The following is a 15,376-nucleotide window of genomic DNA, read 5'->3' on the forward strand; positions in this document are numbered from 1 at the left end:
CTTTTGGAGATGTTTATGGGCTAAGTTGGGGACTAAACTACTTTTTAGTACTACTTGTCACCCCCAAACTGATGGACAAACTGAAGTAGTCAATAGAACGTTGTCTACTATGCTTAGGGCTGTTTTGAAGAATAATAAGAAAATGTGGGAGGAATGCTTGCCTCATATTGAATTTGCTTATAATCGTTCATTGCATTCTACTACTAAGATGTGCCCTTTTGAAGTTGTGTATGGTTTCCTACCTCGTGCACCTATTGATTTGTTGCCTCTTCCATCTTCGGAGAAGGTTAATTTTGATGCTAAACAACGTGCTGAATTGATTTTAAAAATGCATGAGTTAACTAAGGAAAACATTGAGCGTATGAATCCTAAATATAAACTTGCTGGAGATAAGGGTAGAAAACATGTTGTGTTTGCACCTGGAGATCTTGTTTGGTTACATTTGCGTAAGGATAGATTTCCTGATTTGCGCAAATCAAAGTTAATGCCATGTGCTGATGGTCCCTTTAAGGTGTTAGATAAAATAAATGATAATGCATATAAACTTGAGCTGCCTGCAGATTTTGGGGTTAGTCCCACTTTTAACATTGCAGATTTGAAGCCTTATTTGGGTGAGGAAGATGAACTTCCGTCGAGGACGACTTCATTTCAAGAAGGGGAGGATGATGAGGACATCAATACAATTCTTACACCCACAGCCCCTGCTGCTATACATACTGGACCAATTACTAGAGCTCGTGCACGCCAACTAAATTACCAGGTACTTTCGTTTCTTGGTAATGATTCTAATGTTCATGAGAATATGATGCTGCCTAAATTGGATACATTTGTTTTGCTTACAAATGAAGGGCCTAGCTTGGAGAAGGATGAACATTGGAGCAAGAACAAGCATGGAGATGGTGGCATGCGCAAGGGGAACAAGAACGGAGTTACAAGTGATGATTTCAGGACTTTGAAGCCACCATAATGGGTGCATGAAGCCTTGGACGAAATATACAAGATGCCACTTCATAAATTTCGTCCCGAGGCTATTTTAGGTGCTGCGTCACCTTATTATTGGGCCAGGCCCATGTAATTTCGAAATACATAAGTATAGGCTATTTTTAGAGTCCGTATGTGTGGGGAAACAAGAGATAGGGTTGATTTCGGACCCCTCCACCTAGGGCCACGAAATTCCCCCCTCTTCCTCCATATATACAGCCCTTAGGGCATCGTTTAGACTTTGGGTTTTGTTTAGATTAAAAGTTCGCCATAGCTGCAACTTCGCGTACTTCGTTTGTGTTCAACGACCAGACAAAGGCGTCACAGAACCCCACCTTGATCAATAAAGCTTTCATCTTATATTCGCAATATCCAGATTGCAATCTTAGTTTCTTGCTTGTTCTTCGTTTGCTCGCAGGAAACAGACCCTCGTGGTCAGGTTGATCGTGCTCCGGTGTGGTCAATAACCTCTCGGAGTTGGTTTAGCGATTGCTAAGGCGCGACGTCCTCGCACGTTCATAGTCGGATCGTCAAAGTCGACTTCCACCAAAGCGATATCCATCATCTCATCGAAAGATCGGGACCCTCGCCTCTATCAAGTGGTATCAGATTTCCAGGTTGCTCGTTGAGATTTTACAGTTTTTCGTAGTTTAGATCGAGTCTGTTCTGTGATATTATTTGTCGTCGTTGTAAGGGAGGAGGTCATTATGCGAGAGAATGCAAATCTCCGCGTGTGATGATTGCTACCGCGGATGGTGGATATGAGTCCGCTAGTGACTATGATGAGGAGACTTTGGCTCTTATTACACGTGAGGAACATGGTGGAGATGATTCTGATCATGAGACGCAATACATGGCTCCTGAAGACGCTGACAGGTATGAATGTTTAGTTGCTCAACGTGTTTTGAGTGTGCAGGTCACACAAGCTGAGCAAAATCAGAGGCACAATTTGTTCCATACCAAGGGAGTTGTGAAGGAACGTTCTGTGCGCGTCATCATAGACGGAGGGAGCTGCAACAACTTGGCTAGCATGGAGATGGTGGAGAAGCTTTCTCTCACCACAAGACCACATCCACATCCTTACTACATCCAATGGTTCAACAATAGCGGCAAGGTTAAGGTAACACGTACTGTTCGTGTGCATTTTAGTATCTCTACATATGCTGATTATGTTGATTGTGATGTGGTACCCATGCAAGCATGTTCCTTATTACTTGGTAGACCATGGCAATTTGATAAAAATGCTGTACACCATGGTAGAAACAATCACTATACTCTTGTTCATAAGGATAAAAATATTACTTTGCTTCCTATGACTCCTGATTCCATTTTGAAAGATGATATTAATAGAGCTAATAAAGCAAAACAGGAGACGAATAAGAGTGAAAATCAGATTGTGGCAAAAGAATTTGAGCAACAAATGAAGCCTAATAATAAACCATCTAGTGTTGCTTCTGAAATTAAATTGAAAAGTGCATGTTTATTTGCCACCAAATCTGATATTGATGAGCTAGATTTCAGCAAATCTGTTTGCTATGCTTTTGTGTGCAAAGAGGCATTATTTTCATTCGAGGACGTGCCTTCCTCTTTGCCTCCTGCTGTCACTAACATTTTGCAGGAGTTCGCTGACGTCTTTCCACAAGACGTCCCACCGGGATTACCGCCTATTCGAGGGATTGAGCATCAAATTGACTTAATTCCCGGTGCTTCACTGCCAAACCGTGCACCATACCGTACCAATCCAGAGGAGACGAAGGAGATTATGCGTCAAGTACAAGAGCTGCTCGACAAAGGTTATATACGCGAATCCCTTAGTCCTTGTGCTGTTCCTATTATTCTAGTGCCGAAAAAGGATGGTACATCACGTATGTGTGTTGATTGTAGAGGCATTAATAATATTACTATTCGTTATCGTCATCCTATTCCTAGGCTAGATGATAGAGGCAAAGGTGTCCCGTCTTTCGATGAGATGGTGGATTTCGCTTTGGTGGAAGTCGACTTTGACGATCCGACTACGAACGTGTGAGGACGTCGCGCCTTAGCAATCGCTAAACCAACTCCGAGAGGTTATTGACCACGCCGGAGCACGATCAACCTGACCACGAGGGTCTGTTTCCTGCGAGCAAACGAAGAACAAGCAAGAAACTAAGATTGCAATCTGGATATTGCGAATATAAGATGAAAGCTTTATTGATCAAGGTGGGGTTCTGTGACGCCTTTGTCTGGTCGTTGAACACAAACGAAGTACGCGAAGTTGCAGCTATGGCGAACTTTTAATCTAAACAAAACCCAAAGTCTAAACGATGCCCTAAGGGCTGTATATATGGAGGAAGAGGGGGGAATTTCGTGGCCCTTGGTGGAGGGGTCCGAAATCAACCCTATCTCTTGTTTCCCCACACATACGGACTCTATAAATAGCCTATACTTATGTATTTCGAAATTACATGGGCCTGGCCCAATAATAAGGTGACGCAGCACCTAAAATAGCCTCGGGACGAAATTTATGAAGTGGCATCTTGTATATTTCGTCCAAGGCTTCATGCACCCATTATGGTGGCTTCAAAGTCCTAAAATCATCACTTGTAACTCCGTTCTTGTTCCCCTTGCGCATGCCATCATCTCCATGCTTGTTCTTGCTCCAATGTTCATCCTTCTCCAAGCTAGGCCCTTCATTTGTAAGCAAAACAAATGTATCCAATTTAGGCAGCATCATATTCTCATGAACATTAGAATCATTACCAAGAAACGAAAGTACCTGGTAATTTAGTTGGCGTGCACGAGCTCTAGTAATTGGTCCAGTATGTATAGCAGCAGGGGCTGTGGGTGTAAGAATTGTATTGATGTCCTCATCATCCTCCCCTTCTTGAAATGAAGTCGTCCTCGACGGAAGTTCATCTTCCTCACCCAAATAAGGCTTCAAATCTGCAATGTTAAAAGTGGGACTAACCCCAAAATCTGCAGGCAGCTCAAGTTTATATGCATTATCATTTATTTTATCTAACACCTTAAAGGGACCATCAGCACATGGCATTAACTTTGATTTGCGCAAATCAGGAAATCTATCCTTACGCAAATGTAACCAAACAAGATCTCCAGGTGCAAACACAACATGTTTTCTACCCTTATCTCCAGCAAGTTTATATTTAGGATTCATACGCTCAATGTTTTCCTTAGTTAACTCATGCATTTTTAAAATCAATTCAGCACGTTGTTTAGCATCAAAATTAACCTTCTCCGAAGATGGAAGAGGCAACAAATCAATAGGTGCACGAGGTAGGAAACCATACACAACTTCAAAAGGGCACATCTTAGTAGTAGAATGCAATGAACGATTATAAGCAAATTCAATATGAGGCAAGCATTCCTCCCACATTTTCTTATTATTCTTCAAAACAGCCCTAAGCATAGTAGACAACGTTCTATTGACTACTTCAGTTTGTCCATCAGTTTGGGGGTGACAAGTAGTATTAAAAAGCAGTTTAGTCCCCAACTTAGCCCATAAACATCTCCAAAAGTGGCTAAGAAATTTAGTATCACGATCTGAAACAATAGTATTTGGCACACCATGCAAGCGAATAATTTCACGAAAGAACAAATCAGCAACATTAACAGCATCATCGCTTTTATGACATGGTATAAAGTGTGCCATTTTCGAGAATCTATCCACGACAACAAATATGCTATCCCTCCCCTTCTTTGTTCGAGGTAAACCTAAAACAAAGTCCATAGATATATCCTCCCAAGGAACACTAGGTACAGGCAAAGGCATATATAAACCATGAGGATTGAGTCGTGACTTAGCTTTTTGACATGTAGTGCATCGAGCAATAAAACGATCAACATCCCGTCTCATCTTTGGCCAAAAGAAATGTGTAGCAAGTACGTCCTCCGTCTTCTTCACGCCAAAATGTCCCATTAATCCTCCTCCATGCGCTTCCTGCAACAACAAAAGACGAACGGAGCTAGCTGGAATGCATAGCTTGTTAGCACGAAACACAAATCCATCGTTAACGACAAACTTGTTCCACATTCTTCCTTCTTTACAATTCTGCATGACATCTTTAAAATCAGCATCATGCACATATTGATCTTTGATGGTCTCCAAACCAAATATTGATGAGGACATCAATACAATTGTTACACCCACAGCCCCTGCTGCTATACATACTGGACCAATTACTAGAGCTCGTGCACGCCAACTAAATTACCAGGTACTTTCGTTTCTTGGTAATGATTCTAATGTTCATGAGAATATGATGCTGCCTAAATTGGATACATTTGTTTTGCTTACAAATGAAGGGCCTAGCTTGGAGAAGGATGAACATTGGAGCAAGAACAAGCATGGAGATGATGGCATGCGCAAGGGAAACAAGAACGGAGTTACAAGTGATGATTTCAGGACTTTGAAGCCACCATAATGGGTGCATGAAGCCTTGGACGAAATATACAAGATGCCACTTCATAAATTTCGTCCCGAGGCTATTTTAGGTGCTGCGTCACCTTATTATTGGGCCAGGCCCATGTAATTTCGAAATACATAAGTATAGGCTATTTTTAGAGTCCGTATGTGTGGGGAAACAAGAGATAGGGTTGATTTCGGACTCCTCCACCAAGGGCCACGAAATTCCCCCCTCTTCCTCCATATATACAGCCCTTAGGGCACCGTTTAGACTTTGGGTTTTGTTTAGATTAAAAGTTCGCCATAGCTGCAACTTCGCGTACTTCGTTTGTGTTCAACGACCAGACAAAGACGTCACAGAACCCCACCTTGATCAATAAAGCTTTCATCTTATATTCGCAATATCCAGATTGCAATCTCAGTTTCTTGCTTGTTCTTCGTTTGCTCGCAGGAAACAGACCCTCGTGGTCAGGTTGATCGTGCTCCGGCGTGGTCAATAACCTCTCAGAGTTGGTTTAGCGATTGCTAAGGCGCGACGTCCTAGCACGTTCGTAGTCGGATCGTCAAAGTCGACTTCCACCAAAGCGAAATCCATCATCTCATCGAAAGACGGAACACCTCCGCCTCTATCAATATCAGTATCATCGATGACAACATTAGCGGACTTGCCGCTCTTCTCATGTTCGCGCTCCTCAAAGCGGCTAGGACACTTCGGAGCCCAGTGATTAGGATCACCGCAGACATGGCAAAGTCCCTTCCCCTTCTTATGAGAATTCTTTTTGAAGTTGGTAGAATGTGATGGCTTGTTCTTTGTATCAAACTTGCCTTTGCCCTGAGTTTTGTTCTTATTGTTTTTGAACTTGTTGGGCTGGGAGTTCTTCTTCTGTACCATGTGGGAACTAGAACCTCCCTCAGCAACTCGAGCAAGTGTGTCCTTTGCTCTCGCCTTCTCTTCAACATCAAAAGTACCAATGAGATCCGCAACGGAAAGCTCCTGTCTCTTGTGTTTCAGAGAAGTAGCAAAATTGTTCCACGAAGGTGGAAGCTTGGCAATGATGCCTCCGGCAATAAATTTGTCCGGCAACACACACTTGAAGTACTCAAATTCTTTTGCGAGCGACTGTATCTCATGAGCCTGCTGTACAACAGGGCGCTCATCAGTCATCTTGTAGTCATAGAATTGCTCCATGACGTACAACTCGCTGCCGGCGTCAGAGGCACCAAACTTGGCCTCGAGCGCAGCCCACATGTCCTTGCCGTTGTCAAACGACATATACGAATCCACAATGGAGTCATCAAGAACACTCAGAAGAGCGCCTTTAAAGAGGGTATCGATCTTCTCGAAAGCTTCCAGCTATGCTGGATTAAGATCGCCCTCAGGCTTGCCCTTGGTGGCGTCATAGCAGCCCATGGTCTGAAATCAGTAGACTGCTCTCGTGCGCCACCTCTTATATTGCGCCCCCTTAAAGGCACGCGGCTTCAGATGCGCAACAAAACCACTCAGAGTAAATTGCCTATAATTAGGTTTTTGGATTGTTGGAAATATGAGCAAGTTACTACGAGATTTAATCCGAATAATTAGAAGATAAATCATGACTATAGTAGCAGAGATTAAACTAATCATGCGAACTAGCATAGCAGATGAACAGATCACATCTAGGGCACATACTAGAAACATGAATTCTACCACGATCTCGAACAGGAAGGATAAAATCACATACGGTGCAGCGGGAGCAGCACCGCCGGCGTTGACGTTGTCGCCCATGTCGTTGAGGATGAGGTTGCCGAGGTCGGGGAAGAAGTCGTCCTTCGCGAAGTCGTCGCTGCGAGCAGTCGCGCTCCCAAAAAACCTGATCGCCCCTCTCCCGTACAGGGGTTCCGGAGGCCTGCTGTCCCTTCTCCCGGTGCACGCCGAAAGGAGGGATGGAGAAGACTTGCTTGGCGACGCAATGATCTGGAACGGTGGTGATAAACCATACGAAGCGGCGGCGTCTAGGGTAGACGTCTGCGTGCCTATATAGTGCGGGCCGGGTAGGTCGCGGGAGTAAACCCCACGTCCGAGTCGTCACGATCTAAAAGAATCGGAAACGGTTCAGTAATTAACGCGCCCGTTAATTATTAATTAATGACTTATTAATTTTTCCCGAACAGCAAAAATATAGACAACGTGCATAGCTCTGTCCTCGGCTCGGCTCAATCCCGCAACCCGCGGCGCGGCGCGGCAAGCGAGGAGGAGGAGCGCGCGTGTAGGTCTCCTCTTTTCATGCTCATACAAGTGGTAGAAGAGCTCACCTTATAAAGAGGTGCAACTCTATCTCAACTTCTGGGGTGGGACTAAACTTTAGCCTCACTCACTGCACTCACATGTGTGCATGAATGAGTCAAAAGAATTTCAGAATTTTAGTTGGGCTTTGGGCCAAAGGTCTACTAGCAAAATTCTAACAAAGGCCTTTTGTTCCTTAACCCTCATTGGCTTTATCTGTTCACATAATATTGCCAGGGAGGGGCTTTTAGTGGTTGTTTGGATATCCAGGATTAGATGTGAGATTTAGGAAAACGAGTTTTAGGAGGATTTTTAGAAAATACCAGTTTTAGTTAGTTTTTCTGTTAAGATAAGTATATACAATTTCTTGTTTGGGTGGAGAAAAAGAAGAAGGAAAACACAATTACTCAGTTACCTCGCGCTCCTCCTACGCGAGGCCATGAAGCTTCACCGTGCATACTTCTCCTGTTTGTGTGTATGCTACATGACGCGGACGCACATGCTTTTCTGCCAAATGCGAACAGAATTTGCGAGGTGGCATACATGAGCACATACAATGGCTTCGGGGTGGACAAGATGTACATATAGCAGTATAGCAACGCAGGTGCACCGCTCGGTGTGGAGCGGAACAGTGGCAGAGACGCAGCCAAACTGGGCATGGATGTCTAGAGAACGGGCATGAAGAGATAACCAGCGCCGCAGCGCCCAAGCCAGGCATGGTGAGCTAAGTAGTAGAAGAGCCGGTCGAGGCACGGCCGGCCATGGCAGCGTGGTCTGTCGGCGACCACGACGAACCGACAAGGAACTGCGCACATCTCTTGCCATTATGCCGGAGTCTATTGCGGTCGGGTACCAGCCTTCAGCCTCGCATCATCGATGCCACGGAGCTCAACGTCGTCGGCGGCGCCGTCGGCGCCGTCGGCGACCACCGCGGCCACTGGCATGGACGCGCGGGGGCGTAGAATTAGATGGCAAACGCAACAGTGGAGATGACGAAGACGATGCAAACGCTAAAGTTCAATAAGCCGATGCAATTCTGTGTGCGAGGCACCGGACGGCGTGAAAGCCATAGTATACATAAAACAACTTTATAGAAAAACGTATATTAGTCGTTTTTCTATAAACTGACTTTTTGAGTTTTTAGCAAACCAGATTATCCATATCCACGATTTCATTGGATAACCCAAACAAGGTTTTAGGCGGTTATAACAGATTTTACGTTTAAGAAAAACTGGTTCTCCACAAACACCGTATCCAAACAACCCCTTAGTGATCTAAACGCTCTTAAATTTCTTTAAAAAAGTATAAAACATGATTAATACAGTAGCTTAATCATGTGATAAAAAAACAATAAAGGTAAACATTGCGTTGTTTCTAATAAGTGCTTTTTTAATGCCTTTTTAAGTAGGCATGATGATTTTAATGATACTCACGTAAAAATAGTAATTGCAACATGCAAAAAAGCATCATGAATCACATGGCAAGCACATTTAAGCCTAACATATATTTTATATATAAAGATTTTGTGATCAAACAATTTATGCAAGCAAGAAAAGATGAGAAGAGAGTGACAATTTGTGTGCGTTGCTCGACTTGTCTCGTTTTTTTGGGGTCCTGGCTGCTTTTGTTTGTGTTGCCCTTTTGGTCAGTCCACATCCCTCGTCGGGTTAATTAGCAGCTCCCATCCCGTCCCGTGTGCGCCTGCCTCCCCGCAGTCCCACTCCCATCTCTCTTCTCCTGCGCCAACAACAGCAGGCAGCCTACTTCCTTGTCGGCGGTCGCCGGGGGGCGCGAGCGAATCGTTGGGTAGAGGAGGAGGGAAAGGCCGGGGGCGGCGCTGGGCGCCCACCGCAGGTGCATGGTGGAAGCCGCCGCGGGACGCCGGTCGGGTACCAGCCCTCGGCGGCCTAGCGGCGGAGGGGAGCAGCAGCTGCCCCTTGTCGCCGTCGCGCTCGCCACGCGCGTCGTCATGGTCACGTCCGCTCCGCCCGCGGGGGGCGGTGTGGGAGGAGGTGGAGCGGCCGCTGGTGGCCGGTGTCTCGATGACCTTCTCGGCTGCCTGCTCGGCGTGCTCCGCGTGCTTGGCTTCCCGTGGGCCGCGTCCCCTCAGAGGCAGCCGCGCCCAGTGCCGCCACGCGGGGCCATCCCGTCGACAGCGGACGGCCGGCGCTTCGCGGCGGAGCTGAGGCGGATCCCCGGCCGGATTGCTGGCAATGGCGCCTGCGCTGTTGCGTCGCTTTACACGATGCAGGGCAAGAAGGGCGTCAACCAGGACGCGATGATCGTTTGGGAGGTAAAACACAGCAATTGTCTACCCGCTTGCCCCCTTCCAATTCTTATGCTGTAATAATTTTACTTTTACTTGATTAGAATAGATCTCGGTAATCCAAATGAAACGTGGTTCTAGGTTGGGTTTAATTTCGCTCTCGCTTGCTTTGATCTGGATTTGCTTCGTCAGTATTGAGTTGATCTCGATGTTAACCTCAACAACTGTTTTCGAGCACTTTTTCAGTGTATGTTCGTACGACTTATGTAATATGCGGAAAGAAACACCGTGTACGTACGAATCCTATAGTTCCCAAGAATTGAAGTTTGACTCATTATATATTCCTTTGAAATGAATTGTCATTGGATGTTGCTGGTAGAGAGTTTCAGTTCCCCTGGCTTAATTCAAGTGCAATGATTGGATTTGTGTTGGATACTTGAATGTTGGATGGGCTCCACATGATTCTCATCCTTATCCATTCTTCCTTTTCTTTTTCCCCTTCTTGCTGGATGATCTTATCTGCTTGACGCTTCTTTACATCCTTTTCCATACGTTTGATTACAAATTTGGCTGCATGTCCAATGTACCACATGTACTGTTCACATCTCACCTGTTTGTGGAACTCATTTACCTTCGAGGAATTCCCTAGGCAGCATGCTGAACTAGACTTGCATGATTTGACAACTTTAGTACTCAGTATAAGAGCATCTCCAGCCGTTGGCCCCTCAGGAGGCTTAAAAATCGGCGCCTGGGGGCGAGCCGGCGCTAAAATCGGCTCTGGGGGCGATTGGGTTCCCAGCCGCCGCCCCCAGGTCGTCCCAAGGCGCCGATATCTGCCCATTTTTGGCGCAAATGTGCTTGCTTTCCGGCCCACTTTCGGCGAAAAATCGGCCCGATATCGGCGCAAATCGGCCCATATTCGCCGTGGCTCGGCGCGAATTCGACAAAAGTAATTTTTTTATCACATGGTTCGCCGTGGTTCGGAGCGCCGGAAAACTCGCCCGGAAGGTGGTGGAGAGGTTGCCGCAACGAAACCTTCTCTCTTTCCTGGCAGAGAATCGCCTATCTAGCGGTGCTGGGCGGTGGGTGGCGCCGGGATCGGCAGGGTGGTGGCCGAGCGCGCGGGGGTGGGGGGCGAATCTGGACGATTGCTTTACTTTTCACGATAGTGTGGCCTAGGCGTGTTTTCCCCTTCCGCCGGAGCCCCCGAGCGCCCCCCCCAGTGCGCTGGGTTCGGCCTGGGATCGCCGGGCCCAAAAACGGGCCGAGCCGGCGGATTTCGGCGTCTTGGGGGCGCGACTGGGGGGTTTTTTCGGCGCCGGCGCGAAAAAGGTCGCCCTGGGGGGCCTGTTGGGGGCGCGGCTAGAGATGCTCTAATGCACTGGGATATGAAAGATGGGCAATATAAGTTGCTAATTTTACACGAGTATGGCTATATGTACAAAATTACTGTACCAACTAGGTATCGACTGAAGACATGCAACCAATAAGAAGAGGAGAGCTTCACCTGTATTATTATGGGTCCCACATCCAATTCCTCACATACTCTCGACTACATACTTTATCAGTGCCCTAATTCAGGCATGCAACATGACTGACTTTCCACAAATTGCTTATATTTGCCATATTCATCTTCAGTCTGCTTTTAACACATACAGTTTGCTGTTGTTATTGTTCTGAATGAGATGATTGATTTAGATAAGATATTTTACTTTTTGCCAGAACTTCTGTTCAAGAGATGACACCATTTTTTGCGGTGTGTTTGATGGTCATGGACCTTACGGTCATTTGGTTGCTAAGAGAGTGAGAGATCTCCTACCCGTAAAGCTTGGTGCGGATATGGGGACAGATAAGGGTAGAGAGACACCCGCTAGCAACATGGAAGGCAACACAAATGAAGTAGGTTTACCCGTAAACCCAGAGAGAAAAGAAACCACCACTTCTGTTGCAGCTGAGCAGGATAGGGAATACCCAGAGATATTCACAACATTCAGAACTTCATTCTTGCGGGCTTTTCACATAATGGACAGGGATCTGAAGTTACACAAGAATATCGATTGCTTTTTCAGTGGAACTACAGCAGTGGCAGTGCTCAAACAGGTAGCCATACGCTGGATTTTTAATGCAAAACTCTGTTCTGATGTTAAATTTCAGTTTAAAATATTCGTGAAAAGCAGTGTGTTGAGAGTATTGATTTACTCATATATCTTGCTGTGTAGGGTCATAATCTTATAATAGGCAACTTGGGAGACTCAAGAGCTATCTTAGGCACTAGAAATGAAGATGGTCAGCTCATTGCTGTCCAGTTGACGGTTGATCTCAAACCTAACATTCCAAGTATGCTTCGTATTCTCTTTAGGGTTTCCATATATTTATCATTTTCATATCCAATTTCTTGCAATATATCATCATGTATGCAGTGTAGGATTTTGTGACAGTGGACTTGGGAACTCTAGTATAATTTGTGTGCCCTTGTTTATGTCTTGCCTATGTGACATTTCTGATCTTATGCCATGTAGCACTTACCATTTTTGTGTTAATATTTTACCCTTTCTTGTCTTTATCGTGTAACAGACTAAATTTGAATGTTGGGCCCATATAACTTATTTATATCAATATATCAATTATCAGGGTGCCCACGTAAATCAGTTTTTTTGGTTTTAGTGTGGCAAGGCAACAAGGCTTGTTGTGATGTGTTACTATCGTGTGAAAGTGTGACACAGTGGTCAATAATTTCTGGTTGGCGCTTGAATTTCTAATACGCACTAAAAACTCAAGTGAGACCTGCCTGTCAACGAGACGGATATTACCAAACCCTTAGTTTTTCTGAGTAGCATTTGCTTCTTATAAAGTAAAATGTATCTATGCTTTGGAGGATTATTTAGAGATGTTTATCGACATCATCTCTTAAGCTATATTTTGAATCATCTTTTTGCAAGATATACAATTTACAGAACCATTTTCATATTATTTTGAAGTATTTCTGTAAATTGTACATATATGAGTATATGATGGCAACCATTTTCATGTTGCTCTAGCAGCAACCAGCAAGTAACACTGCAGGTGAAATGCCATATTTGCAAAAGTTAATTATGTTTTTATGCCTTCTTTTTCTTCCTTTTCTACACTTCGTGTGAGGTATTGTACTGAGATTGATGGCACTTCTAAATGAAGATTGCTATATGCTTCTGACACGCTATTAATATGAATGTAATGGCATGGTTGTTATTCAGGTGAAGCACAACGCATCAGGCAACGCAGGGGCAGAATATTTGCACTTCCTGAGGAGCCAGAGGTTGCTCGTGTTTGGCTGCCAAAGTATAACTCACCTGGATTGGCCATGGCAAGGGCATTTGGAGACTTCTGTCTTAAGGAGTATGGTCTAATTTCTATGCCTGAAGTCTCCTGTCACCGTGTCACAGAGAAGGATGAGTTTATTGTGTTGGCGACTGATGGGGTGAGCAGATGTTTTGAGTTATACCATATCATTTCCAGAGACTCCTAAGTTGAAGGTTTTCTGGTACATGATGCAATTATCTAACTTGTTTGCTAATTCTAGGTGTGGGATGTGCTGTCAAACACTGAAGTTGTTAGCATCATAAGCAGAGCCACTTCTCGGGCTTCTGCAGCACGCTTCCTGGTTGAATCAGCTAATCGTGCCTGGCGTACTAGGTACCCTACTTCTAAAATTGATGACTGTGCTGTTGTTTGTCTCTTCCTGAATACACATGAAGCAGATGAACCATCTAGTTCTGCAGCCAACAATTTAGCAAATGCTCTAGAAGTTAGTGGTGATAAGCACTCAACAGTTGTCCAACTGAGCACTGGAGTATCTGCCGATGTGGTTAATGCACTTGTGAAAGATACAAATGAGCTATCTTTTGTTGATGCTGTTGCGAAGCCAGTTACTGTCTCAGATTTGACAAAGGATGGTTCAGGCACAAAGCAAAGCATCATTTGAGCTTGTGTGTTGCATGAGATTGAACATTTGTTGGGCGATTTGTGCTGTGTTGACAGTGCGCTCCCATTCTCCCATTCAGAATTCTGAGCCTGATGCCTATTTTTATGAGCGCGTTGAAATTCACTGCTTGCTATTTTCTACATGCAAGTCCGAGTAGGGTCTTGAGTTTTCGTCATTTGTGAAGTACCACTTCGGTTTTAGTGTGACCTGCCATATTTCTTTGTAATAATTTTGTTCTTAATGTTTGTTTAGTCTCGTAACAATAATAGTATCCCTATAGGAAGAAGCCTTCCGTGTTCTCACAGTTCTGTAATATTCATTCTATTGCCGTCCATTACAGTGGCTGTTATGCATTTCAACTTTTGGTCCTCTGTACACAATCGCATGGGCTTATGTGTATTGGTACGATCATGAGGGTGGATGTGCATAGACCTTTAGGGCATTTTTTGATGTGTGGGATTGTAAAGTTTCAGTAAATTGACGAAGCTCATTTGAATTTTGAAGGATTTGAGTTTGTTTGATTGCATCATATTTTTTTCTGAGAGTTTGCCAAAGGCGTACCTTAACTTTATAGAAGAGAGAAAATATGTATAAGAGATTACAACGGAGCACCACAGGCCGGCGATCCCACACCCCTCCACTCCGGCTTAAACTAGGCAACTAACAATATCAGTGAACTCATCTCCCTCCTGCAAGAGCCCATTGCCGGATTTCGGCAAAGATTAGCTCTATGGTGCCAAACACACTACGGATGTTACCCGAATGAAAGACCCTATTATTTCTTTGCTTCCATAGAGTCCAACAAAGAAGCATGGCGAACAGAGTCGAAGCCCTTTCTTTCCTCCTTTTGGATCTGTTTGCGCCGACTAGTCCATCAATCCTGTAGCCTGTCCTGATGGGAAGGGAGCATGCCCAGATCACCGTCCACCTTGGAGAAGCACAAATACCAAACATGCCTTGCAAAGACACATTGCAACAGCAAATGATCAACCACCGTGTCTTCCTCATCACAAAAAAAGCAGGGTGAAGCCTCCTTTTGTAACCCATGCCCGAGCCTTCTGTCCGAGGTCCAAAGTCTGTATTGAATTGCCAACCACATGAATATTTTGCAGGAAAGCGGGGCCCAGCTCTTCCAAATCGCAGCTGTGGGCTGGAATAGGATCCCCCCTTCCTAGAGCATCTTGTATGCAGAAGCTGTTGTGTACTCTCCAACAGCATTCCAAGCCTAAATGGCCTTATCTTCATTGGCCGGCACAAGGTCAGTCTCAATCAGCAGCTCCCAAAGACAGATAAACTGCGTCAGCTTGATTGCATCATATGAAAGACAAAAGATTGTCTTCAAGAGGTTTAAGTGGATGCTAGATTTGAGTTTGTTTGATTGCATCACAGGAAAAACAAAAGTAGTACGAAGATTTCTCATTGGAAGTTCTTTGTATGGGATTCAATCCTGCAAAGCCAGCGGTCGCAGTAGAATTTTTTCTAAGTTTCTCATCCTATAAAAAGCCC

The 15,376-nt window shown here is 44.8% G+C and overlaps 1 protein-coding gene across 1 annotated transcript; it reads left to right on the forward strand.

Moving 5' to 3' along the window:
- The first annotated feature begins 9,324 nt into the window (after window positions 1-9,324).
- On the forward strand, window positions 9,325-14,373 carry LOC119316766 (probable protein phosphatase 2C 14). The gene is made up of 5 exons (XM_037591147.1): window positions 9,325-9,936; window positions 11,632-12,009; window positions 12,129-12,246; window positions 13,143-13,366; window positions 13,469-14,373. The coding sequence occupies exons 1-5, from the start codon at window positions 9,502-9,504 to the stop codon at window positions 13,868-13,870; spliced, it is 1,557 nt and encodes a 518-aa protein (XP_037447044.1). The 5' UTR covers window positions 9,325-9,501; the 3' UTR covers window positions 13,871-14,373.
- The last annotated feature ends 1,003 nt before the right edge of the window (window positions 14,374-15,376 follow it).

Source organism: Triticum dicoccoides, chromosome 6A (genome assembly GCF_002162155.2).
Source record: "Triticum dicoccoides isolate Atlit2015 ecotype Zavitan chromosome 6A, WEW_v2.0, whole genome shotgun sequence".
NCBI lineage: Eukaryota > Viridiplantae > Streptophyta > Magnoliopsida > Poales > Poaceae > Triticum > Triticum dicoccoides.

Excerpts from the sequence above, each read along its gene's own strand:
- LOC119316766 (XM_037591147.1), top strand. The coding sequence starts at position 9,502 with ATGGTGGAAGCCGCCGCGGGACGCCGGTCGGGTACCAGCCCTCGGCGG. Across the intron at positions 9,937-11,631 it reads ACGCGATGATCGTTTGGGAG|AACTTCTGTTCAAGAGATGA; the intron begins GTAAAACACAGC and ends ACTTTTTGCCAG. Across the intron at positions 12,247-13,142 it reads TCTCAAACCTAACATTCCAA|GTGAAGCACAACGCATCAGG; the intron begins GTATGCTTCGTA and ends GTTGTTATTCAG.